Genomic DNA, 25156 nt, shown 5'->3' on the forward strand with positions numbered 1-25156 from the left:
GATGTCTGAATCAATTCATCTTCAGGCTGACAGAGGAACCTGCCAAAACTTTGGAGCCAGCAGAGTAATCGCAGCGTGAGAGATTCTTGAGGAAACCCCAATGTGCTGATGGGCAGCTGGGAAGTTTGTAAGTGGTGTTGCTGCATGACCTGTACAGCTGGGAAACCGTGCAGTTGACCTGTTGCTTCTGTTGACCTATTTCCTAGACTTGGACGTTTCTCCACCTCTCAGTTCCTGTTAAACTGAAAAGGCAAAGCAGGCTGCATTAAATGATGCAGTTCTGCAGCCAGAAAATTGGAATTACTATTATTATTTTTAAAACCTTGCCATATTAAACAATTTCTCATGTGCTTTAAACTGAAGTGGTAATCAGACTTCTTTCCATTTTGGATTGTTCACTTCATCAAATCGGTTGTATGTTTGTTTGGTTTTTTTTCAACTACTTAGGAAGTAGAAAAACACGAATCTGTTCTTATTCACAGGTATTTTAGTTTTGCTGTTCTAGGACCTGATCCTTTTTCACGTTCAAGTTAAGTGCAAAATTCCTCTTGACTTCAGGGAGAGTTGGATTAGCTGTACATAAAAGGACCAAAAAGGATAAGTGGAGGCAACTGTATTGAAGTAGGCTTCACTGGAGTATAAAATGAAGACAAAGAAGTGTGGCCTGCCTTTACAGGCAATGAAATTGGATCTGCTGTCTCAAACAGCTAGGCTCATTTAGCACTGAATCAAAGAAGTTTTTTTCCTTTTTCCAGTTAGATAGAATCGGTTGTTCTGATTCACTGCACTGAGCAATTTCAGATGTCACTTACTTTTGACTAGGGATGTTTTACAGTATCAATCTTTTAGCACCGGAAAGCCGCAACCTGTTTATGAACTCTTGTGCGTGTGCGATGTAAGAAATAGGAGGAGAAAACGCAAACACTTTCTAAACTGTTAGCAAATTTTCAAGCCATTCACCTTCTCAGTCGCTTAAAGGGCTCTATATGCCATTTAAATTTGATATAATTTATACTGCTAGTGGTGTGGGGTTTGGGGGGCTTCTGTGTTTTCTACCTGCTTCACGTAGCCTCAGCATCAGGGCTGCTGTTCTGAGGGGCTCTCCGTGGTCTTGCTGAGGTGGGAAGGAGATTCGCTCACAGCAGAAGCTGAGCTGGATGTCAGCCTGTGTGTTTACCAGGGGTATGCGGAGTAATTTCACTGACTTCCACAATTGACAATAGCGGCTTTGGCATCTCTTTTGTGCCTTACTCCGTGGTGTTGTCTGTGTTGTGTACACAAACAAGGGAGAGAATTTGCAGAATGAACTGAAATGCAGTGATTACTCATGTCCTATTGTGTAATACTTCATGTAAAATGTATCGTGTGTCAATTTTGCTTATCAAGTCTTTCTTTCAGTGCTGCTAGGATCTGTTGGGGATCGCGAATTAATTCAAATCTCTGCAACTATTTTGACCTAAGCAACTGGATGGCTTTCTTTTATTGCCTCTTTGAAGCTCCACAAAGGGAAGAAGGGCTGGCGCGTTGTAATCTCCTTAGAATAATCGTAGAATGAGTGCTTAAATGCTGTTCAGCATTCCTTTATTAATGTTTCACAAGCAAAATGAAATCCCATCAGTGGGAAGAATGCAGATGCACGGCGTTGTAAGCTGTTTCAGCTTTCGCAGCTCTGCAAAAAGAAAAATTCCCCGAATCCTGGCTGCTGCTGCAATATTTAGCTGGGGTGGGGTTAAGCAGCAAACTAAAATTTGCTGTCATACTTGAGGTGCTACGTTTACAGAGCAAAACCTAAAAAGGGCTTTAAGATCAGTCGTAGTTAGGAAGGTTATTGAAGCACGGGCTTCTTCCCGGAAACATCCTGTACTTTTGTTGTCTTCAGCTAGCTTCGTCTATTCAGCGTCCTAACTGCTTCTTTTGGTTTTTAGAAACTCTTGCTGCAACTTCTTTGTGACTAAAGCACATTGTCAATCAGCCCAAGCCTCCCCATGCCAGCCAACTGTCCCCTTAATGCAGCAATTCAATGGCATGAATAGAGCTCATACTTTAAGGAGACAATTGGCTACCAGAGCCCGTGCCAAGTTGATTTAACTTTGCACAAGTGTGAAAGAGTTTTTAAATGGATGCTGTCAACTAGTGTTGGCCCAAGGTCTCAGCTGCCTGAAAATTGTTATAATCTCATTGGGAGTATGTCCAAATTTGTTTAAAATATTTTAGCCAACCACTTCACTGCAGCGGGTATGAATATCCTAGGAACTATTGTTAGGCGATCATCCTTGGTCTATCAAAACCATAGAAGACGTTCCCTGGCCAAATGTACAACATAGCTTTTATAATGGGCTCCTTTTTTTTTTTTGGCAGTACATCACTAAATTGGTGAAAGAATACAGGATTCGTGTTGTAATCTGCTCTTCCAGTGCAGTGTAATGCCACAGCTTGTGTCTGAAGCACTTAGTCAGATGCATAATACGGTACAAAACCACAACTGCAGCCTGCTGTCCCTGTAAGGCTTGCAGAGCTGAGCCACCAGTTAGCCACACAGCTCCTGCCTTATCCAGCACCTGGAAATGTTTAAAGCTGGTTGAGGTTTAGGAATGCTGCAGCATTTCTTTGTGGGACAAAGTTTTTTGATGAATTTGTAGTGGGTTTGAAAGGATGCTCATGTTCTGGATACACATACTGGGCAGTACCAAACCTGCCCTTCATTGGAGTGATGGTGTAAGCACAAGGCACCTTCTTAGCACAGTTTGTGGGCTGATAATTGTCTTCACTGCAGTCTGAAGGGAAGACAGAAAGTGGAAAAACAGTTGCAGGAAAAAAAACGTGGAGAAGATGCTTCCTAAAATTCCTCATGGCTCTATTGCTGGGAGGCCAGGGCATCTGTGAAGGGGAGCTACTTCTGTCAAGAGCAACGACAAAATACAAGAATAAAACTGGATCTGCAGAGAGGATGTTTTTAACAAAATGCTTTATTTAAATTTAATTTTCTCCCAATTTAAATGTATCCTCTAAAGGAGATAAAAGCTCTTGTAGGCACGATTGTCATACAGTGTGCCTGGTGAACTTCTCTCTTCCCACCAGTAAGTAAGGAGTGTGTTTGGGGGGTGGGGGTGTTTTCCTCACTTCTCTGAGATCATTTGGCCATTACAGCTGCAACAGCATTTCTATCGGTTCAGATACATTTGCCAGAGAAAAAAGAAGCATTGTTATTTCAGTGCCTAGCTGGACTAAGCAGTTTTTTAAGGAGCGGCGTGAGATTTTCGTTGTTTTAAGGACATCCCAGCTATTGGATGTGCAACTACTAATGAGCGTGTGTATTTGTATAGATGTGAAAAAATATTTAGTTTGGAAAAGGCAAAGAACGGGAGCCGGAATAATTTCCAAGTACAACGAGCTGGAAGGTGGTTGGGAGCTGTCAGCATAGCGTGCATTTATGGAGGGGAAATCATGCTGAGGGGGGCTAGAAACAGGCCGAAATGCTGGGTGAGTAAAGAGGACAGGGCTGGGCTCTTCTCAGTAATGTCCAGTGACAGGACAAGAGGCAACGGGCACAAATCATAATATGGGAAATTCCATATAGATGTAATAAAAATATTGTAAGGGTTATTAAACACTGGACAGGTGGTCCAGAAAGGTTGTGTCATCTCCATCCGTGCTCATAACTTAGAAAGTAAGTGGATACAGCCCTTACCAACTCGCAGTGGTGGACGTGGCTTTGAGCAGGAGAGTTGGAGTAGACAACCTGCAGGTGTCCTTTCCATCTTTACCTCTTCAGGATAGTTTTTATGTAAGGAATAAAAGTGATGCAGAAATAAGTGTCGTAATTGAATTTTAACAAAACACAGGTATTTAAAGGCAGATATGTTTCTCTGCTGCCTGGAAGGCTGAGCAGCACCAGAGGCTTTTAAGTGGCAGAAAAGTTTTCATCTCCTGCTTGGACAGGTGTTTTTTCAACATCTGTGATAGCATCATCTTTTTGTTGTTGTTCCTTAATGTTGTAAAAACTTAGAATGTGAACTCTATACTTGCTCCAATGTTGTCTACTGATGGTGAAGAGGTGTTTTTTTGGTTTATTTCCCTCCATACATTTGGTTAAACACCGTGAATTGTTGAATCTATACTGTCGTCGTGTTGGTGTTAGAACTACAAACTTCTGTTAAACTAATAGAAAATGTAGAGAGGGAGGAAAAGGAATCTGAAACTTGCATGTGTGTTTATATATGCTATTATATTAGAAATACGGTCACAAGGAAACCTGTCACAGGCAGGCACATATGAAACTTTTCAGCTTGCATCAGAAAAAGGCACCTGATGAGTTGACTCAGATGGGACTCACTTTCAGCTCTGTCTGTGGACTTGTGAGTAGAAAATGACAGCACTGTCCTGAAGAAGAATTGGGTGAGCTTCAACTTGCAATTCAGAGAGCGTTTAGCAACCTTGTAAAATGAAGCTGCAATTTCAAACCATTGGTAAGGATAAAAATACTTGTGTATATTAAAAATTGGCTCAGTGTAGTCCTTCTCTCAGGTTGCCTGGTTGTTGGTTATAATTGCTGCAGAAGTTCTCAATTCCTGTCTTCAAGCAAGATGTTAGAAGTTATACTTCCCTTTGAACAGTATCTCATTTATAGATGAATAAATAACTGTGTTTTTACACATTTGTTTGTGTCTCCTGGTGATTAGGACCACTCTTAAATAGTTGACTAGCTCCTGCTGCGCAGCAGTGCATATTTATGGGGCTATAATTTCCAGACTGGAAAGACAAGAGAGTTCTTTTGATGCAACTAAATCTTTGTCGCATTACCATTAAAGTAAATCTTTATCATGTACTGATCTCCCCAAAAATACTGTTTAAACTGAGGAAAATAAAAAACATACACATCTCTATCTGGAGGCTTGCATTTATGCTTATACCCTGTAAGTCTAGCTTTCCAAACTGCAAGCAAGCAAAGGAACATTGTACTTACCATACACAGTAAGCAACAAAGACACCATCTAGTGAAGATACAGAATCATTTATTTGCTGTGGTTTAATCTGTATGTAACACTGATTTATTTATTTATTATTTTTTTTTTTTTAAAAGGCTTCAGGAGAGATTTGGGGATCAGTAAGCCTGACACCTGTGCCAAGTAAATCAATAAAAATAATAATGGAAGACAACATGATAAACATAGTTTGTTGAGGAAGAGTAAGGAGCCTGCTACGAAGGGATGTCATGTTTTGCAGATTCATTGGAGCTTTTTGAAGGTGTCAGCAAGCACATGAATAAGTAAGACCTGACAGAAATAGTTCATTTGGATTTCCAACAGTCATTTGACAAGGGCCCCAACCAAAAACCTTTGAAGAAAGTAAGCAGCCATTGGATATGGAAAAAGGGCTTCATGTGGCTAAATTGCAGACTAAAATAAAAGACAGAGAGTTGGAGTAGAGAGGAGTCCTGAGTAATTATTCTCCACAGTTTTGTTCATGGGGAACATTCATGTTCATGATGGACATGGGAGAAAGGTGAGCTCACAGAGTCTACTGACAGGTAGTAGACACAAAGGCAGACCATAACAGCCCTTAAGGACTTGATAAAGCTCAGCAACTGGACATTAAAATAGCAGAAGTTGTTTCCCCTCAATAGCTTAATGTGGTGCATTCTGGAGGAGTAGGGGAGCAAGCTTACCTTCACATCTAAGAAGATGAGGTTAAAGCTGACTGTTGTCCTTCAGCATTGATGTCAAAAACAGACAAAGGTTAAAAATGTTTAGAAAATAAAGAGAGACTAGTAATTATACTGTTCTGTTGTTTGTTTTTTTTAAAGTCATGAATTATTTTATGTAGTTCTGCCCCACTCACCCCTACTACTTCTTAAGACAATTAAAAATAAAAATCAACCATAGTTTCAGAACATAATTGAAATGTTACGGAAGAGCAAATATGGAACTAATAGGAAACAATTTGTGTAAGAGGAACAACGTGAATTCTTTTGGGTGGAAGAAACAACTGAGAAATGGTGTGGTAGAGTTCTGTAAAGTGATCAGTAGCAAAGGGGACATAAATAGGGAGTGTTTATTCGCTGTCTTTTTTTAGCGCGCACACACCAAGAGGTATCTAATGAAACTAGCAGCTGATGAATTGAAAACAGACAAAAGGAGGTGGTTCTTGACAGAACGTGTAATTCAGCTATAGAGCTTCTTGCCTCAGGAATTTAAGGAGGCTAAACGCTTCCCCTCAGCGCTGATGTCAACATGGAGGAAAAATCCTCAATTGCAAATACCTGCTTGTTCAGGAAATCCTACTTCTGTAAACTGTTGGAGGATGTTGGAGGCTCCTCAACTAAGGAGTATTCAGCAGAAGTATTGCTGTATATTTATCATGTTCTTCCATGCTTCTCTAGATATCTAGTATCAGCTACTGTTAGTGAGAGAGTATTTGAATGGACCTTTTGATCCTGTCAGTACAGCATTCCTTTGTTGTAAAGCTTGCTTTCTTTTTTTTTTTTTTTTTTTTTTCCTCTTAATTCCTCTGTTGACTCATTTTCCAGAATCCTTACAACCAGTAGCACTCAAACATTGGGCCGTAACGAGATACTAACTTATGTAGGAGGTGGTTTAGGTCCATAGGCTACGTAATCTCTGTGTGACCGTGTATTTTCCACCAAAACATGCAGTCTCCACAAAGCCAGGGTCATGTTCAGGGCAGGGAGAAGACTGCTGGCACATGTCAGACAGTGGATTAATTTCATATGACTTTGTCCTGTTTCTGTTGCCTAGTATTTTTTAGGTTATTTAACGGATGCCCTTCCAGTCGCATCTATCTCATGCTCCATGCACAACAGAGGCCCTTTGGGGAAAGAGGTATTTTGGGAAAGAGGCATTTTTGAGTGGGTACTGATGAAACAAATGCATGGCCTGGGCTGTCTGTAGGCTGGTTATTCCTGCTGTCCCTTCAGACTCCTTTGCAGTGATTTTGTCTTGCCCTGCCCTCCCACAGACATACTCAGCACCCTGTATCTCCATGTTGTATGTGACCAGTTTATTGATGAAAAATACAGTTCTTTGTTTCTGCAGGGACCAGAGAGAGCTCTCTACTTGTAAGTGGAGGAGTAATATAAAGAAGACGTACTTTGTGCTGGACAGAAGTACTGCATTGGAGCAGATTCATGCTATTTGAAAGAAGAGACTGCTATTTAATATAGCTGCTCTCTTCTAAATATGGCAGCTGCAAAACTCAGATGATTTTTTTACTCTTTGATTCAATCTTAAGTGATAATTTTAATTTAATAATGTACCTTAGCATGGCACTGGTTTTGAATCCCAGGTCCATGTCTTCCATAGAAACAATTAAGGCTGAGTTTAGGCAATTATTAATCTTAGTATTTTCATCTAGTTATGTATAATTTTATAAAGCTTTCTCTGTGTGGTTTCATTACTTTAAAATAATAATTTCATATTCAGCAGGTGTTACAGCTTGTAGTAAGATGTCAGATGTCTGGGGTTTTTATTTGAAAGATGTGCTTGTTTTTATATGAAGAGAACTCTAACTGTGGTGTGAGGGAAAAATAGTAGTGGGTGCTAACATTTGCACCTAGCTTAAGCTAATTCCAGGTGCTAATTTAGGGCAGTGCTGCTTCTCACCTTCTTGAAAGAAAAGTTTTCCAGCTTAACTCTTTGGTACAGTAATAGATGGCACCATTAAGCATGCTGTACAACGTGAACTTCAGCATCAGCTATCAGGAGGCAGGTTGGCAAACCCCAGCTTCGGCTGCCTGTGTGTGAGCTGGTTCTGTAGGCTCCCTTTATAGTCAGTGGAGAGAAATAAGCACTTCCACTGCATGATTCATCTCATCCTGAGCAAGATCTCTAAATTTGGAAGATGAATTCCACCTGAAGTCCATTGCTGAGTATAAATGTCATTTGTTTAAGCTAGGGAGTTTTTAGAAAGGACACTAGCTTGACTGGCACAGCAGTTGAGTAGGAGTCTTTTGTTTTCTCCCATGAGTTAGTTTTCAGAGGTTTAAAATCCTAGTTTAAAATCCTCTGTATCCTAGTTCGTGCCTTGTGTTTTCTGAAGCTTTTCTGCTTTTATGGCACATTTGAAACTTGACAATTAGGGTATATTCGCATAGCCTTGCGGAGGTAGATGCTTAAAATTAGGCAAACGGTTGTGTTGCTGACTGGTTTTATTTTATTTTGCTTTTGACTGGCATAATGAGAAGAGCAGGGCATATAATACAATTTTCTTTATGCTCTAAACTTTTTTAAATATTAGCGAAAAAAAAAAATCAACAAAGCCAAACAAAAAACAAACACAAAAGCCTCTTCAGGTGCCCTTAGAGTTGCTCCCTCTCCAGAGCAGCCCATATCTCTCCGTTGGTTGCACAGGAAGCTCATGCACAGGTACTCGAGTCTTCAGATTTTCCAGGCTGAGAGACAGGTATACAGATACCTTCCTTAATTTTTGTTTTGATTTCTCTGAAGTTGATGCTTGGAATAGCTCAAATCCTTTTTATTTTTTTAATTATTTTTAAGAACTTTTTATGCTGTGCCATGCTCATGCACTGCATCATGCTTGAATACTCTCAGTCCCCTGCCCATGCCTGCCTCCTCCCCTAAACTTCTTTCTCCTTGTTTATAGGTCTTACTTCCTTTCAGGGGAAATCTTTTCTTTTTATTCCCCTTGGGGAATTCTGCTTTTTATGTCATCATTTGTGGCAACTTTATCTTCTTGATCACACTAATCAAGTCCTACTACCAGACTCTATCCTTATATCTTGGGATGGGTTGGGGGGGAGGGAGGAGGATATTGTACTGTATACTTCTACTTTTCTATCCTATTCATTATATTTATGTTCAGCTACATATCAAAAGCTGACAGAGTTTTGTCAGGGTTGTTGTGTTGGGCTTTTTCTCCACTGTAGTTAATATTTTTCATTTCCTATATCCATCTTGACATCGTAGACAAGTAGTTTGGGGGTAGAAAATAACTCACATCATCATCTCGGGTTATATGAGCCTAGATAAATGTGCATTTTTTCAAACGTTTTCCTTGTTGTGAATTTTAAAGCACCAGATAGAAACACCAAGGGAAAAGGAGCCCCTCACTATGAGCTCAGGGATAAAATGGTAACTGGGAGCTCAGAACTGCAGGGTTATTGCGGCTCACAGCGGGGAGCTGGGTGTCGGACGCATTTCTTGTGCACTCCTTACTTGGACCAACAAGGATGTAAAACACTTCTCGGCTCTGCAACAAAAATAGCAAAAGTCAGAAGCCACAACTATGACGTGCCGCAGAAAAGGACAGATGAAGCACTCTGCTGGCCTGTCCTTAACACTCGCAGAGCGTTTCTCAGATAGAGAACACCATTGCACTGTGTAATTTTGCCAGTCTTCGTGAATGAACCATGCCAACGTGCCCCTGGTGGCTGAAGGTGCAGGTATTTACCTCTGCTAATGCTGCTCGGCCCCAGGGTTATCACTGTTGCTGTTACTGGTTGTGAGTAGCAGGGCGCTCTGGCAGCGAGCCACCCACAAATGGCTCCGAACAGCAGAACTTGTTTTCCAGCAGTTGGTGTTTAGTCTAGAAGACGGGCTTTAAAAATTCACAGAATTGGGTCTTGAAGTTAACCTGTGGGAGAAAAAAAAATATATATTTTAAATGCTTTTTAAAATCTTACTCGTTTTTAATAAACAGTTTCACAGAAAGTTTCTGTTGGAGCTTCTCAGCTCTGCTGTTGTGTACATACTTCAGCTCTTTTAAGCACACTGCTGATGTTTGAAGAGGATGAGTTCTGGCATCACAATCTTTCTATTTTTGGCAGCACTAATTCTTTCTAAATGTCATTAATTTGTTTCCTTTGGTGTTACTCAGAATTTAAATCCTTCTGACCTGTGACCAAAATGTAAATAACTGCCAGGAGTTACCGAGGCGTAAGTCGTTTGACATGCATGTGTTTTGCTGAACCCTGGCCATCTTCCCCCCTCACCTTTCGGTGTTTCCACCTTTCACGTTTTATTAAAATGGAAATTGCCCTTCCTTCTGCTTATACTCTTCGAGTCAAAAGAGCTCTGCTCTGCTTACTGGGTAGGAATGCAAAAATTTGCTACCGAACAGTAGTTAGCTTGAAGTGAATCTTTAAATATAAATTGTGTGCTCTGAAAAATAAGTACCAGAATGACTGAAAACAAAACAAAAAAGGCTAAGGCATTTTGCCTGCTTGTTTAGAGCTGTGTTATCAGAATCTACAGATAAAAACTGAAGGATGTCCTTGTACTGTGGTGTACATTATTGTAAGTGAACAGTATTTACCTACATGAAATAACCACCTCAAAATAAAACTTTTCTATTGTTCTTTGTTGATTACTGATATTCTTTCTGATTCTTTTTCTAGTAAGAACCCATAGCACTCCAGTGGTACCTCTTCATACCCTTCTCTCTTATGTTCCTCTTCTGCAGCATGTGCAGCAGCCAGCTTGTTGTCGGTTGTTTTCACTTTGCACACTGGTGACTGATAACGTGGTTCATGTGTTGCTCACTTGGAGTTTCACGCTCAGATTTTGTTGACTGCATGTTAGTGAGTAATCTGAGCTGCAAAATGGTAAATTAAAGGGAAGATCTGTTGCCAAGTGTGGAAAACCCTTTACAGATAACTAGATAACTGCTGTAATCTTTAACATATCTTTAGAAGATGCCTGAAAACTTCAACTTTTTTTTTTTTTTTTTTTTTTTTTTTTTAAGTCCTGTGAGCAGTTTTAAGTGGTAAGGAAAAATCAGCAGAAGATCCATCTAAAGGAAAACAAAGGAGAAATGGGAAGTGAGCGCTGTGTGGTTTTCCATTACATGTCATCATTGCAGGCTTGGTACATCCTGTACATGCCACTCTAATTGCTAGTCTCGAGCTGGAAAGAGTTGAGTATTTTGATCCCTTTAGGCAAAAAAATCAGCATGAACATGAGGGAAAACAGCACCTTGCTTTTGAAAGCAAAGAATTAAGATTTTTTTTATTTCTTTTTTGGTAGCAGGCTCACAAATTGCTTCTGAAATGCCCACATTCAGAACAAAACTTCACCTGTTGAAGAGAGAGGATACTCCTACTTTGCAGGAGCCAGCCCTGGGCTGGGACAAGTGATGTGGTGTGCAAATAATCCAGTTTAGCCTCCCAGTACAAAAGGAAAGTGAATGCTTTCCTGGCTCCCAAGACAAAGCAGATGCTTTCTGCAGTGTGTGTACTGTGGAATTTAGGAACCAGAGAGCTGTATGGCCGAGCTCCATGCTTGTTGCAAAGCAGTGCCAAGTGCTTGTAGGGAACATTATGAATGGGACTGTGCAGTACTGGGGGCATGTGTAAGAAGCCCTAGGCAGGGTAGCGGTGAGACTCTGCTCTTACCATGTCCAGTTGTCTCTGATTGCAGATGAGTGATTTTTTTTTCTTTTTCCATTTCTGCCTCACAGCTCCATTATTAGAATAATCTGGATTAGATGAGAGTCTGGGGCTGCTTTGTACAGCAACATGTAATATATGTATAGCTAGAAGGATGAGGGCTCTGCTTTCAAGATGAGGGAGTTTCTGTTCGCTAAAAAATCCCTGAGAATCGTAAGACAGTGGCTACAGCTGAAATAAATACTACAATCTCAAAGAACGACGAGGAAGAATATTTCTTACCTGGAGTGCTGTATCTGTGCCTGGAGATCCCTGCTAAAAGAAAGCACTGAAAAAAACTGAGGGGGCTTGGAGAAGATGAGATTGTCTGGAAAGCCACTCACAGGACTGCGTTTGAGTGAAATGCATCACACTTACCAGAGGGAAGGGTGAGAGTCCTGAAATGCCCAGAGAATGATGTGGCTGAGGTGGGAAGGGCCCTCTGGAGGTCCCCTGGGCAGGGTGCCCAGGAGCCTGCGTGCAGAGGGAATGGAGATTTGGTGCTGGTGGGGCTCTCAGGCAAAGGTGGCACAAGTGTGATACAGGGCACGTATTCTAGAGGTTACCGTGTTTAAAACGTGGTACTTGTCCAGTGTGGGTGGACTTCTCATAACAGGTCATATTGAAATGGAATGAATTTGAGCGTGTGGGTACTTCTAAAAACACACAAAAAGAGAAATGAATTTAGCGCAGCCCTATGGCCTCTATTGTGCAAGATGCATGACTAGCTAATTAAGATAATTTCTTCTGGTCTTCTTTCCTATGACAGCTATTAGATCTGTCACTATAGAAAGTAACATAACAGCCGTAATGATAGCTATTAGGGTTATAATTCTTGTTTAGTTAAAACATCATCCAGCTCTTCCCTTTTAATAAGACTATTATTTAGCAGGTGTCATCTTCCTTTTTTTTTTTTTTTGTTTAGTTTTGAATTTCTTTACAATATAATTGCACTCTTCGCTTATTTTTTTTATGTGCAAAGGGAAACACAAGCTATTGAATCACGAAGAAGAGCGTACATGTCTGGTTGTAATTGTTTATGCATACTTTTACTTTTTGTTTTAGTCAAAAGGGTGATGTTTTCCAGCTGGCTTCCTGAAATTCCTGTTGTTCAGCAAAGAACTAATTGCTGAAGGAGATCTGGGTCTATGGTCTTTGAATAAATGAGCTGTAACGTTTTATCAGTAATTGGATTTAAATACTTTAATTACTGATTTTTGTTAACATGCTAATCATGTCAATTACGTTAGTGAGGATAAAATAGCTTTAGAATAAAGGGGAATGTGCTTTCAGCTTAGAGTGACATTTGGCAAACAGTAGCTGTAAAAACTCAACTCTGCAAAGCAGGTATGTGCAAATGTAAAGTAACTGTTGTGTCAAACACACACCAAATTAATTAAGTTCCATCAGATTCCCTAGCACTGTTCCTGTGTTATACATTGGGTGGATGTAACAATCATTTATTATAACATCTTTTTTTGGGGGGTTCACTTTCTAAATTGCTGTGACTGGTCCTTTCTTTAGTATTTAGTTGACTAACAGTGAGTAAATGAAGTAGCAGCTGGAGTGTTGCTATTACTAAATTCCTCTTTTTTCTCATCTTAACATGTAATTGTCACTTTATCTGCAAGTCCGTTCTGTACTTCTGTGAGCTTGCACTTTTTGTAGCCTATTTTTTGCATGTAGTTCACAACTGAACTTTGAAAAAAATGACTCCTTAAGTTTTCACAGAATTTTTCAGAACAAAAAAGCTGCAAATTGTTCTTCTACTGCAGAAATTTCACTTCAATTTTTGTCTAACACAGACTTCCCTTGGGAAAGCTGTATGCATCTTGCTAAAAACAGCACAATTATTTTAGTAAACAATATATAAAATGTGCTTTTAAAATTACTTCCGGAGGCATCTTTTTCTGAAGTAATATACTTAAATAGAATAGTTGGAAATGGTGTCTCTAAAAGTATTATGTGATACCAGGCATACTTTTTGTTCTTTTCCGAATACGATTCAATGAAAACAAAATCTTTCTGTTTATAAATAAGTTCGTAAATCCTGTCTGAAATAGACTAGACAGCTTGACAAGTTATGACATGCATCTTGCTGTCATCCGAAACATTCTTTTGGAGAGACTTCTTGAATATTTCAGGCTTTGAGTTTTCAAGATAATTCTAATTATTTACAAATTAGTGAGTATAAATAGCTGTTGCACTAAATTGTCCTTTTCTGCTTGAATTTATTTATTGACTGTGAGCTTAAATGCTCAAGACAATGGAGCAGCAATAATGCTGTCTAGACAATATATTGGCTGTTTTGTCTGTGGTATTGTCTGTTGTCAGAGAAAATTTCCTGGTGTGCTAAAGGCTTCGAATTGTATGGCTTGACATTATAACTCTAAATTTAAAAATAGCTTCATGTATATGCATTATATATTTCAGCACATAAAATTGCTTTTGCAGTTCTGATATTTCAGTTAATCTCTCCCTTGTGATCTTGACCTCTGGAATAAAGAAAATTAATCTCAGTGTTGTGTATCCATTTTTGCATCATCTGCCTTAGAATTGTTGGCAGGTCTTTGTTGGATGTATAAAAAAACAAATTATTTTCTACTCTTTCTGGATACAAACACTTTGCTGACTCCACTGAAAATTCAGAGCAGATCCCAAAAACATAAACTTTCTTAAAATAAAAGTTCTGCATAGCAATTTGTAGTTTGTTTGTTTGTTTGTTTGTTTTTTTAATGAGCTTAAACATTAAAATTTGATGATTTTGTCTTTGCTGTGCTATGAAATTTAGAAGCAGTTCCTTCTGGCTCATTCTGGCTAGGCTCTACCTAGTATGGGTGGGTTTGTGGTGCTGTTTTTTTGTTTGCTTTTCCTCCCAGCACCTACTTTCTTTCCTGCTTTCTGTTACCTTGCACGCAAGGTGGGCAGCTTCCAGCTGAAGTGGAGTTTGAAATCTTATCCATGTGTTTCATGAACACATTGGTTTAAATCCATTAGCTGGTTCGTACCTGCAGGACTTTTCCAGTGTAGTGAAGTTGCTCATCTCCATCTGACTGGAATTCCTGAGTGGATCAGTGAAGACTGAGGACGTTTCAGCCTGTGCTTATCCTGCTCCTCTCTTCTTCCAAAGCATCCACTGCTGGTCACTCTTCCTACAAAAAGATAGCCTACTTGGTTGTCAGAGGCTGTGCCCAGGCATGTGGTGAATGGGGAGCTCTTGGTTGGAGGCAAAGGCCAGTACTGAAGACAGGATATTAAGCTAGGTCATCTTTTGTTAGAAAAGTCATTAAAATTAGAGTAGGCTTGCTGTCTTCCACCTCCAGTCTGTCTTTCCTGAGCATGCATTACTCTGGTTGGAAAAAAACATTTTTATTTGCTATCACAGAACCATAGAACAGCTTGGGTTGGAAGGAGCCTTCAAGATCACCCAGTTCCAGCCCCCTTGCCATGGACAGGGATCCCACCCACCAGACTTTGGGGCTGCCCAAAGCCCCATCCAGCCTGGCCTTGAGCACCTCCAGGGATGGGGCATCCACAGCTTCTCTGGACAGCCTGTGCCACTGCCTCGCCACCCTCTGAGTGAAGAATTTGTCCTAACCTCTAATCTAAATCTCCCCTCTTTAGTTTAAAACCATTCCCCCTTGTCCTGTCAATGACTGCCTGAGCAAAAAAGTCATTCACAATCTTTTTTATAATCCCCCTTTAAGTACTGAAAAGCTGCAGAGAGTATTGAGAAGTTATGTTGTCATATGATATGTTGTCATATAATATGTAGTCAAAGCAAACCTACGTTATCTCAGATAGTGTAGGCAAAACTGTGATTATAAACAGTTTTATGAGCATATATTTTGCAGAGGAGGCCATGTGTCATCCATGACACAATCATTTTCTCCTATATGCCCCCAAAACTTTTGCCTGTCTTTAAAATGAAGGACCACCTCAACAGCTTGAGCTGTCCAAGTACATAAGGAGTGGGAGGAGATCCTACATATTTTGTCCAGAAAGAACAAGAGTGTGACTGAGAGGGAAAACTGCGAATTCTCATATTTTCCTTGACATGACCACACTGATAATCCTTATTTCCATTCTGGTCACTAAATGTTTTTGTTGCAGCAGTTATTTGTTCCTTTACCTCTGTAACCTGACATCCGATGGAGCCGTGCAGTTGGATGACAGGGCCTGGTGTGGATTGGGATGAGGGTAGTGCTGCCCTCTGGAGCAGCTCCGTCTCCTCCTACCTGTTAGTTCCAACAACAGAAGATGTTTCTTCTGGAGAGAAGCCTTTGTCTGGGACAATTCAAATTGGAGGTCTGGAAATCCTCGTTCTCCTTCATAGACTGTATGTCCAAAATCTGATATATGTGGGCAAGTGTCCCACATGTATGTAAGCCAGTCAAGCCTCAGAAGAAGCACATATCACCAGACTCATCTTCCATGCCAAAATGCTAAGAAATCATTAGAGAATGGGAAAGATTGAAAGACTTAATTCTTTCTCATGCAATTCATGCTTATATTGAATTTTCAGGCAGTATTTTGAGATCTGGTGTTCCTTCAGAGCACAGTTGTAATGATCTTGCCAGCTAGTTCCTCCAGCCACACTCAATGTCATTAATTTAATGTAATTTTTTTAATCTGATTTCTGTAAGAAGTAGGAGATAGAACAGAAATATGTAAAACTTGCAACAGCTTTTAATTCTCTGAAATACACAAAATTTCCAGTTATAAAAGGAATTCTGTACTATTTTTTTCTCTTTGTGCAGTGTCCTCTACTTGCTATGCTAGTTCTCTTAGCCATAGCTTTATTAGCAACCAAGCTGGAGTTTGTTCTGCTTCTATGAAATCAAAAGCATTGCCACGGGAGCCTCATAATTTCTCCTTGAATATGTTTTTGCAGTCATACTGAAAGCAGGATTTGGTCTGTAGAAACATTAGGATCAAAGGTTTCTAGTTAGTGATAAAGGACAAGATTTATTTAAATGAATATTTTAATGTATGAGCAACCTATGAGATCTAATAGTGCTGGTTTATAGTTATTTTTCTGGAGAGACTTATGCTCAGATGAGTGGTAAACATTGAAATTGTAATAGCCTAAGTCCTTGCTTCAATGTCTTGTTTTACGCTTCTTCCTTTATCTTCACTTTTCGCTCCGTATTAGATCATTAACTACAAGGTCATGTCAGTGGCACTTTAAATGCATAATCATACAGACTGTCTGAGGTGTCATTATGCTAATGTTACTGCTAATTATAAAACTGTATCCCGTGGAACATCATTCTTTGAAATGTCATGGGTTGTTCGTAGTGAAATAAGGAAACTTTGCAAGTTACGACAGCTTATAGAAGATAAACTATCGCATGGTAAAAAGTACATAATTTGAGAATGAAAACTGTGTACACTGTGCAAAGAACACAAACTAGTTTTGGTTGTTCTTTAGTGTATTTCTTCTTTACCTACATAGTGGATTGCTTTGTGTTTAAAAAAAAAAAAGTTATAAAAATAATAATATTTTCATATCAAAGCAGTGAATTTTAAAATGGAGTTAGTTGAATGCAATAGCATTGGCCAAAAGGGTTACTAGCCTCTTTTCTGATTATTTTCATTTCGTTCAGTCTGTGTCACTCCTAATAAATGAGTTTTACATGCTGCCATCTGAAACCACCTGTTTGGTGAATGCTTCGCATTGTTTGCCTGGTGCACAAAAAGCCAGCAGAGGTTGCATGTCTCTGGTGACATACGGAGTCAGCTCTGCACTTGTTTAAGCAAATAGTCAGCTGTTAGCTAATGGATCCATTAGTGTACTTTCTGCAGAATATCCTGTCTTCGTTACTGCATGAAACTTTAATAACTTCAGATCATGGCTCTATTTAAAACTTAAGAGGACTTTTTTTGTGGAGGACATTTTTCACATTTGAGAACTGAAGATGCTACTTTTATCGATAGAGACTATTTTTGTTGTTAATACTGAGAAACGAAAGTAGAGTAGCAGTGGGAATCTTTACTTTTTTGGTCATTTTATTGGCAATTTGTGAATCTCAAATGAAATTCTTTTTTATATTACGTAGCATAGAGTTTTTGTTTTTATTTTTTAGGAATAAAGATACTTGCAGTCTTGCTGTATTCTTCTTGAAAGAGATTTGACTTCTCCAGAGTTCTTATAATGACTCCTCTTTATAGTGAAAAAGGACTTAGGTGCTCTTTTCAGCTATGTGGGCATTTTCAGTAATTGAAAGGAGTGGGGAAAAGAAGTGTTACATTCTATCATCCCCCTTACTGATTTTTCTTTTTTCCCTACCTCTTGCATTTATTCCCTGTATGGTTCTAGTACCTGATTTAGTGAAGAGGCTGAATAGAGAACAACTCCCTAGAGCATCTTTCCCTTTGCAGCGTGTTAGAGCCTCTTTGTGTGGCTGCCGTTTGCTGCCTTAGGTAGTGATGAAGTCTCGAGAGGACTGGAAGTGATGGTTCGTAACAAAAGTGAGAGAGCAGAATACCTTCAGTTTGGACCCTAGAGGAAACTCCTTACTTTTCTTGATTTTTTTTTTTTTTCATAGTGAATAGGTTTTGTTATTAAATCAGTGACAGCAAGCAGAACAAACATGAGGCTTTTGGTCTTCAGGATTTCAGAGGCTAACCTATGTCCCTCAAAATCTTGATGCCGATGGGTAGAATTTGAAGGAAGTGGAAATAATACACGGTTTTGAGGTTATTTGCAGACTGCTTTGCTCTGGGAACGCTAGTTGTTGCATTGTTGGTTTATCCACCTAATGTTCGTTCATGCCAGCAGGAGACTTTTGTTGAAGCACTCCCAAGAAACCTTGAATCCCGATGAACCAGTGAATAAATAACGTCAGTAACTATCAACAGGAAGGAACAAAGGTGCATTTAATGAATGGGTGGATTCCCTTGTGGCACCCACCTCTGGGCTGGATGGATATCAAGGCTGCAGATTCCCTAAGGGAATGGTTTGTCAGTACCTGAGGGTATGACAGCTCTTGAGGAAAAACTTGGTTTTTGGGGGGCTGGTAGGTCATCCTTCTGAAATGAAAGCACAAAACACAAAGGCTTTACTAGCCATACCTTTTGATTTTTTAAACAGTGTTTTCCTTGTGATCTAGCACTCTGCTGTAAAATACTCAGGAAGATAAGGGGGCAGAATTGACTTTCTTGGAGCTCTCTGTTTGACAGAGGGCTTGTTAAGATGCCTTTGTTATTGAGGTGTTTGTAGAGTATTGAAAGGCAATGAACTTCTGCCCTTTGTATGACTTCTTCTAAAATCCCAAGTCAAATTAGATGTCACTAAAATCGTATTTGATGACGACTACTTTCTGGCATACACTCATTCTATTGATTTTTGTGGGCATCCTGCTAACCTTCATCCATCCTTCCAGTAATCATTTTAGCTTCTGCTTCTTGAAAGCATTCTAATGCAGGATTGTTTCCATCTAGATAGCAGGACAAGACATCTGTGGTTTCACTCCAGGCCTTTCAGACTGTGCTCTCCTGCTAGTCCTCTAGCAAGCTGACTCCTAACCCACCTACCAAACGCATTGGCACACTGGAAAGTATTTGTTCAAAGAAAGAAAAAGCCACTGAAGTTACTCTGTCTGATCTACAATAAGGGTTTAACTAATGGGAATGGATCTGTGGCTTATGGATTACTTACCTTGGATCAGCATTTCTTTGAATAGATGGACTGACTGCAGCAGAGCCAACAGGAACTTCTTATATTTCTGTTTCCAAAAAAGAATTTGGTGCTTCAGAAAGAGCCATGAATATTACGGCAGAAACATAGTTCTTAGTGTTTTGTTTCTGGTCAAAGAGTAATGAAAATTGTTGTAAGTTATTCCAGTTACATACATTTTTAATAACGAATGCAGTACCAGAAGAAACAAAAACACTACCAGCTGCTTAGGTTTTTTTTATTATTATTATTATCCAGTATATATTGCAAGGCTAAACAGTAATAAAGCTTTTTTTTTTTCCTTCCATTGTGTGGGCAGTTTCTTCCCTACTACTCACCCTTTATGCCATCATCCCTGTCTTTTCTCCTCATAAATTCATATGCAGCATTTTACAGAATTTTTTCCACCTATGTTTTTGGCTTTCAAAAACAAATTATTTTGCTTCTGTGATTTTGTTTAGTGGGTATGCAATTATAACAATAGAAGAATGATTACATTTTTGTTTGCCTATTTCTGAACGTCAGTCTCTTTGAAGTGCTGATTGAATCTCTGTTGTTAATCCCTTTTACCCCTGACTGAAGATCACCTTAGCAGTGAAATGGGTGGGGAGGGAAGAAGCAAGAGAAAAAGACATTTCTCTAGAATGAATTCAGGTCTTCAGTAATTGCTTTGAAGTACACCAATGGTAACTTTTTACTGCTAACAACCACCAAAGGACATGAGCACATATGGGTGATATTAGTTATAATTGAAGCATGCAATACTACTGTCACTTAGTGTGGGCAGAATCCACCAGTCTTGTGAACTTGCTTCTATCTTTTTTTCTCTCTTTTTTTTTTTTTTTTTTTTTTTTTTTCTAAATCTGGAAGTCTTGTCAGCCTGTTACAAGTTAACCAAATGCCAGAAATACTGGAGGAAAAATATTTGTGATGAACATGTACGAATGTTCCTACCTTTACCTTTTAATTTAGTTATTAACATAACTACTTTTTAATCATGCATGATGTTTAATTTTTTTTTAACCAAAGGTAGGGAATCGGTGCGATTTCCAAACACATTTTCGCAAAGGTGTTTGGACTTGTATTCCCTGTTTACAGAAAGCTTTGATTGCAGTTATTTAAGGAGAATCAAAGAAAGTAAGACAAGAATTCACAGACAGCAGCCAAACAACCAAAAAAATGTGCTTCAAACTACAGTGTCTATTTTATAGATGTAGAGAAATAAAATGAAAAGGATGTGTTTTGTGTGTTTGATCCACTTATATCATGAATTGCTAACTAGCTTTTCTACTATAATGCTTCCTTCTGAAGGTATTTAGACATGTTACATTATGTATGTATGTATGTGAGTTATTAATTGTGCCCAAATGGTAATAGAATAGGTTGGCAATAATAATAGCAGAAGTAGGGAAAAAAAAAAAAAAAAGGTTTGCTTTTGTGATGATTCATTATTCCACGTAAAACCCTTAGGTGAGATTTTTAAAATGCAGTTATTTGACTTTGTTGCTTCTTGTTTCTGCAGCAGTAGTTCTCTGTAACACATTAGTGTTAGGGACTGAAATGTCAGATGAATATTCTTAGTTTTAAATTTTATGTGGTGTTTCAGTAGCTATGGATGTTCTTTTTTCCAAGAACTTTGGTTGAAGGTTCTTGAGGAAATTGCAGCATTTTTAATATTGTAGTAGTTACACAAAGGAAATGAGAAAACTTTTAGATTGGAAAACTAAGTTTTCTCTTTGTGACTATATTAAGGCAGTATTTGCTTTTAAGGAAGATTTACTTTGTTCTAGATTTAAGTATCTAATAGTCAATAAGGTAAAAGAGAACTGAAAGGGAAAAATAATTAGATATATAATGGGAAACAGTTTTCCGGACACCTAGCTAAAGAATCCATGAAACTGCTGTTGCAATTATGGGAAGAAATATTTTTAGTGCTTTCAGATTGATGTATTATTTTTAAATTGATTTGTTAGAGAATTAATTTCCTATTTTTTTTTAGAATTTTCTATGTTTGAGGTTAAAGTAGGGAGGTTTAATGCTTTTGGTGGGTTTTTTTGTTGTTGTTTTTTTTTTTTTTTTCCCCAAGAACACAGAAATTTTCATGTCAGACTAGCCTTGCATCTAAAACAGGCTCCTCTCCAAATCTCTCTGATTTGTTTCCCAGCTGGGGAAGCTATAAAATGCCCACTATCAGTTGTCACCACCTGATAAATGACAGGTGGTGACTTCTTACGACATGGTAATTTTAATTGTTTCTGACATGTCTGCTCTCTGATGACTGTCATCAGGTAAGAGGTGTCCCTGCAGTAAGCAGCTCTGGCACGGTCTGCCTCTAATGGAAATTTGTGGCCATCCTGGGCTGCCAGGGCCATAAATCGTCGCCTGCCAGGGTGCAGATCAGTTTCTAAGCTACCACGGATATTCTAATTACTCTTGTAATTTTTTTTTAATTCAGCTTCAGCACTGAGCTTAATCCTATCCCATGGCAATGGATATTATGGATTTATTTGTGAGTTGCATTCGGGGGGCTGGAAATGGATGGAAACTTCTTTACCTCTTTAAAGCTATCCTTAGTTGTTATGCCATCAGCAGCTCTGGACCTTATTGCACAAGTGCTTAAAAAAGAGAACAGGGGTGCCCCGCTTGTTTCCCTTGTATCATGGCTTACATCGCCCCGTACTTGTCACCTCTGCTCAGAATTCCTGGTCTTCCCCAGGTTTCTGCTGTAGAAGTCTTTGGTGACTTCCTCCTCTGTCCGGCTGCCTTTTTGTTGTTTTTTTTTTGTTTGTTTGTTTGCCTTGTACAGTCCAGCAAGAATCTGGGGTGAAGAATAATTCAAATGTCATGTTTTTATGTGTTGTGGTAGGGGGAAATGATTGTGTTGTGATAGGGGGAAATGATTGTGTCCCGTCTAGTCCAGGAATGGCTTAGATCTTATTCCAGAGTGCGTTAATACTGGCATTTATAACCTGCACATAGTAGAAGTTGCTGGAGGGATTCTTTTGCTTGTTTGTTTTTTGTAAACATCAATAAATCAACATTTTTGTAAACATCAATAAATCGACATTTTCAGTAACTTTGGGGGAGTCTTCTGTATTAACTAGCAAAAGATGTGAAATCTAGAACTAATTTTTTCCTCTTGTTCTCACAGAAGCAATCATGGGGTGCATTAAAAGCAAGGAAGATAAAGGTCCGGCCATGAAATACAGGACTGATAACACTCCAGAACCTGTTAGTTCCCACGTCAGCCATTACGGGTCAGACTCCAGCCAAGCAACACAGTCGCCGGCAATAAAGGGATCAGCAGTTAATTTTAACAGTCATTCCATGACTCCTTTTGGAGGGCCCTCAGGAATGACACCCTTTGGAGGAGCATCGTCTTCGTTTTCAGCTGTGCCAAGTCCATATCCTAGTACTTTAACAGGTCAGTATTACAAAAAATTCTTTTTGTGTTGCTATTTATATGTAAGCTTCACAGTCATAGTAAAAAAAAAAAAAAAAAAAATTCTACTACCCCTTGCCACACAGAAATAAATTTCAAATTTCAAGTCAATTGCGTTTTAGAGCTTTTTGATTTTTAGTATCTTTACTGCTCAGATAATAATTCAGCCCATACCCACCAGTAACTCGGGCTTGGTGGTTGTCTTTTTTTTTTTTGGCTTTGGGTTTTTTTAGAACCACAGCACACAGATACTTGACACACTAAAAGCAGTAATAAGAGTAGACGATAAAAATGTTTTAGAAATTCTACGCTCTTGAAGGGATGCACATGCAATAATGGCTTTAAACTTCTGGAGAGAGAGACAAAAGGTAAAGCATCTAAAATTTGGGAAGCTGGAAGCTGATACTTTGATTTAAACTGTTTTTCAGATCTTTTGATTAGCTGTAAGTTATTTACATTAAGGCAGCATGAAATCTGTTTTTTATAAAGTTATTAAATATATGAGCAATGTAAAACAAAAGAGTAGAATTCTCATTGTTGAGGGTCATATTAAAAGCAAATTTGGATATATAGAAGGTAGAATTTACAAGGTGTGGAGACCTTGGCTGACACAAAGTCTCTAAAGATACAGCATTTAAAAGCAATATACACTTGATATCAAAATCATAAAACTTCATTAAAAAACACTATTTTTGTGCTCATGGGTAATCTCAGTAGTTCACTTAGTTTTGATGGATATTTTTGAGAGGAAACTGTCATTTACTTTTTACTTGAGAGAGAGGGAAGAAACCTTATGCAGACACTTCATAAAATATGGTAAATAATTCTTTATTAGTCTACTTCTAGTTTTCCTACAAAATTCTGTTGTTAGCACAGTTATAGTGGTAAAATCTTTGCTGCAGTAACATTAAAATGTTGGCTGCAGTAGCATCTAAAAATTTCTAAGCACAAAAAATTTGAGATTCATGAAAATCCACTGTGGCCTTGACATTAAGAAATTCAGGAAAATAAAATATGAATTGTCAAGTAATGATTATGTCATATTCCCTATTTGGGAATTCTTAAAAAAAAAAAAAAAAAAAAAAAGAACATCTATAATGTCTTAAAGTTTTTGAGCCTGCTCTGAATCCTTTTTGGATGAACATGTGTAAAACTGAAGTAATGGCAGCCTTTATTTTTATTTAGCATGCTTACAGAAATCTTCATATCCTCCAAGAAACCCCTGTGTATTACTTCTTGCTAGATCTGGTTCTTTCACGTGGGAATCTCCTGCGGTGCATGCAGGCACTCCTGGGCATTACCAGACATCAGGAATGTAGCCCCCCCGGATACCATAAATCTTTTTCTGCCTAGACCAGCAGGGCTGTTTTCTTGCCTGTCTCTGTTCCTGTTAGTACTTAAGCATGTTGTATCTTGGATCAGAGTCAACAGAAGGGACTTCTCATGAAAAGATAGGCTTGAATCTCATTAGTGTGCATTCAGTTACTTGTAAGCAAGTTGATTTGGGTGAATGCTGCAATCATTTTATGATCAGGTAAAATGATAGTTCATACTTAATTATTCCCTTGTTTTGCTAAACCAGTCCGTCCTCAAACACACACTCTCTCCTTTATTTATTTTTTAAATAAAAATTGGATCAGCAGTTGTTTGATAGATCCACTTCTGATTTTCAAATCAATCAAAACTAGGTATTTTTGTGAATGGATTAAATGACAAACTTCATCTGGCTATAAGCTTCCAGTCTTTGTCACAAATAAAACACTAGATCACATTCTGGAGCCCTTTGTTTTGCAAGAGAGGAGAATAGATGGGCTTGTCAAACAGGGCATAAGTGTCAGTAGTACTTATCCAGCCCATCAGTGATGTCTGATAAAAGGACGATACGGTTGTCATCATAGCTGGTAGTGAGGCTGAAAAAGAGTTGAGCATTCTTTTATTCTTCTAGAGCAGAAAAGGAGAAGAAACGTGAGTTAGTTGCGCTGCTCCTGTACTACACGTTCTCAGTCATAGGACACTACGAATTCACAGAATATTTCTGAAAATCACAGCAGAATAATTGACTGTCATTCTTGCCTTCTATGCAGCTATGTATGCAGTAGGGCTCTCTAGTCCTTATGCTGAATAAGAAAGTAAAGTCTTCTCCAAAACCAGTCCTAGATTAGAGGATGAAAAGTCGGCACTAATGAGAGGATTCTCTTTAAGGGAAAAGTTTTGATCCCACATATCTTGAACAACTCGTAATTCACAAAGAAAACATCTGCAAGAGACTTAAAAATCATTTGGGCTGTATCTGTTTAAAATATTCTGTGCCGATGCTGTTTGCCTGAAGCACTTTATTTTTCTTTGCTGTGGAGTAAATTACACTTGTGAGTGAAAATAAAGATGTTTTATGATAGCTGAAGTGTTGAAAGCAAAACTTTACAAGGATTGTACATAAGCTTTTTCAGTTCTTTCTTACAAATAATTGAGCTCACAAATAATGATAATTTTCTTATTGCATTGTTTACACTTGAATACACTGTTTCATTACTCTGATACAGGGTTTTGAATGCTGTCTCCCATAACATCTTCATAGGCAAGCTCAGGAAGAGTAGGTTAGGTGAGTGGATGGTGAGGTGGATTGTGAACTGGC

The 25156-nt window shown here is 38.7% G+C and overlaps 1 protein-coding gene across 1 annotated transcript in view; it reads left to right on the forward strand.

The window, feature by feature from the left end:
* YES1 (YES proto-oncogene 1, Src family tyrosine kinase) overlaps positions 1-25156 on the forward strand; it is a 50299-nt gene that overhangs the window by 9232 nt on the left and 15911 nt on the right. Inside the window, exon 2 of the mRNA XM_032181547.1 lies at positions 22234-22506. Within this exon, the coding sequence (XP_032037438.1) occupies positions 22242-22506 (265 nt within the window). The 5' untranslated portion in view covers positions 22234-22241. The remainder of the gene's footprint in view (positions 1-22233; positions 22507-25156) is intronic.

This window comes from Aythya fuligula, chromosome 2 (assembly GCF_009819795.1).
Source record: "Aythya fuligula isolate bAytFul2 chromosome 2, bAytFul2.pri, whole genome shotgun sequence".
Classification (NCBI taxonomy): Eukaryota; Metazoa; Chordata; class Aves; order Anseriformes; family Anatidae; genus Aythya; species Aythya fuligula.